The 2,105-nt window shown below is 41.5% G+C and overlaps 1 protein-coding gene across 1 annotated transcript in view; it reads right to left on the minus strand.

Moving 5' to 3' along the window:
* LOC101857914 (sortilin-related receptor) overlaps positions 1 to 2,105 on the minus strand; it is a gene marked incomplete in the record, with an annotated part of 121,665 nt that overhangs the window by 49,866 nt on the left and 69,694 nt on the right. Inside the window, 2 exon segments of the mRNA XM_013080110.2 lie at positions 78 to 305; positions 1,897 to 2,025. Of these exon segments, the coding sequence (XP_012935564.1) occupies positions 78 to 305; positions 1,897 to 2,025 (357 nt within the window).

Consider the following 2,105-nt stretch of genomic DNA (forward strand, 5'->3'; position numbering starts at 1 on the left):
TACATTCTCCCCCTACCCCTTGATTCCTAGTGTGGTCTGAGTATCCGAACACAGAAAGGTCAGCAAAGAATACTCACAGTCTTTCTCATCGCTTCCATCCTGGCAGTCGCTGTTTCCATCGCAGTGGAAACTGTTGAAGATGCACTGGTCTCCAGTCTCGCAGGCAAACTGTGTGTTGGTGCAGTTACTGGGGGGGTCGCAGTCTGTTTCGTCTGAGCCATCGTCGCAGTCGGGGTGACCGTTGCAGTGGAACCATGAGTCTACACACTGCAGGTTGGCGCACTGGAACTCCCACGAGTAGCAAGCTGGGGAGAAAAGGAGGGAAGAAAAAATTGTCTTCCGACAGGAGAACAAAAAAAAACTACACACAGAAGAAAACAGGCAAACGACAAACCAGATGATTTTGGGGAAAACAAATGTTCAAAGGAATGGAAGAAAGATAGTTTTGGTAAAAGTTCTTCAGCACTTGCAAACACAATAAGGTCATATAAGTGCCAAAGATCAGGGGTATTTCTAGAGAAACAAACAGAAAAAAAAGGCGGAGATACAAGGACAATGGATGTTTGATAGGAATGAAGGAGCAAACCATTCCATAGCATCCGCTTACCTTACCACATCAGAGCACCCGCCATCATTCCCACATAAGAATCGAACTCAATCTTCTGGTGGCAATGGGGAAGAGTCCAACCTTTACATTAAAGACACCAGACACCAGTGCGGCATTGATGTGAAATGACATCACATGACATGACACAACAAGAAATGACATAACATAACATAACAATACATGACATAACATAACATGACATGACATGACATAACAAGACATAACATAACAAGACATGACATGACATAACATAACAAGACATAACATGACATAACAAGACATAACATGACATAACAAGACATGACATGACATACCAAGACATAACATAACAAGACATGACATGACATAACATAACAAGACATGACATAACATAACAAGACACAACATGACATAACATAACAAGACATGACATGACATAACATTACACAACAAGACAAGACATAACATAACAAGACATGACATAACATAACAAGACATAACATAACAAGACATAACATAACAAGACCTGACATAACATAACAAGACATAACATAACATGACAAGACATGACATAACATAACAAGACATAACATAACATAACAAGACATGACATAACATAACAAGACATGACATAACATAACAAGACATGACAAGACATGACATAACAATACAATACATGACATAACATAACAAGACATGACATGACAAGACATGACATAACAATACAATACGTGACATAACATAACAAAACATGGCACAACAAGACATGGCATAACAAGGCATGATACGATATGACATGAGATAACATGATGTGAAATTACATGACATGACGTGAAGTGATGAGACATGACATGAGATAACATGATCTGACAATGGTGAAATGGTATGAGTTTAACGCCCCTATCAACACTATTAGGTCATTTAAGAGGCGGGACCTCCTAGTTTAACGTCCGTCTGCGATAGGACCGAGCCAAGTGGGAAGTTCATGTAAAGTGTCTTTCCCAAGGACACGACGTCGGACCGAGCTGAGGCTCGAACCCCAGAACCCGCAATCTCACAATTAAGAGTCCGTTAGCCTAACCACTAGGCTACCGACGCCACTTAACATAATGTGAAAAGACATGACATGAGATAACATGATGTGACATGACAATCTTTATTCATCTTACAGAGAAAAAGGTCTTGGTCATTTACACCTGCAGTGCTGTAACAAAGGTCAGGTGCACTCTGTAAAGATTCTACTCTCTGTTCCTTCCCCTCTCTCCCTCCCCCCTCTCTCTCTCCCTCTCCCTCTCTCTAATACAACTTACTGGTGTTGTAGCTGCAGTTTTCTTCATCTGTACCATCCAAGCAGTCATCGTCCTTGTCACAGCGGAAACGTTTGCTCACACAGTAGCCGTTGTTACAGCGCATCTGCTCAGACGAGCATGTTTGGTTTTCTGTAGATACATAGACAGACAAACAGATTGAGAGAGAGAGAGAGAGAGAGAGAGAGAGAGAGAGAGAGAGAGAGAGAGAG

The sequence above is a fragment of the Aplysia californica genome, unplaced genomic scaffold, assembly GCF_000002075.1.
Source record: "Aplysia californica isolate F4 #8 unplaced genomic scaffold, AplCal3.0 scaffold00005, whole genome shotgun sequence".
In the NCBI taxonomy this organism is placed as follows: domain Eukaryota; kingdom Metazoa; phylum Mollusca; class Gastropoda; order Aplysiida; family Aplysiidae; genus Aplysia; species Aplysia californica.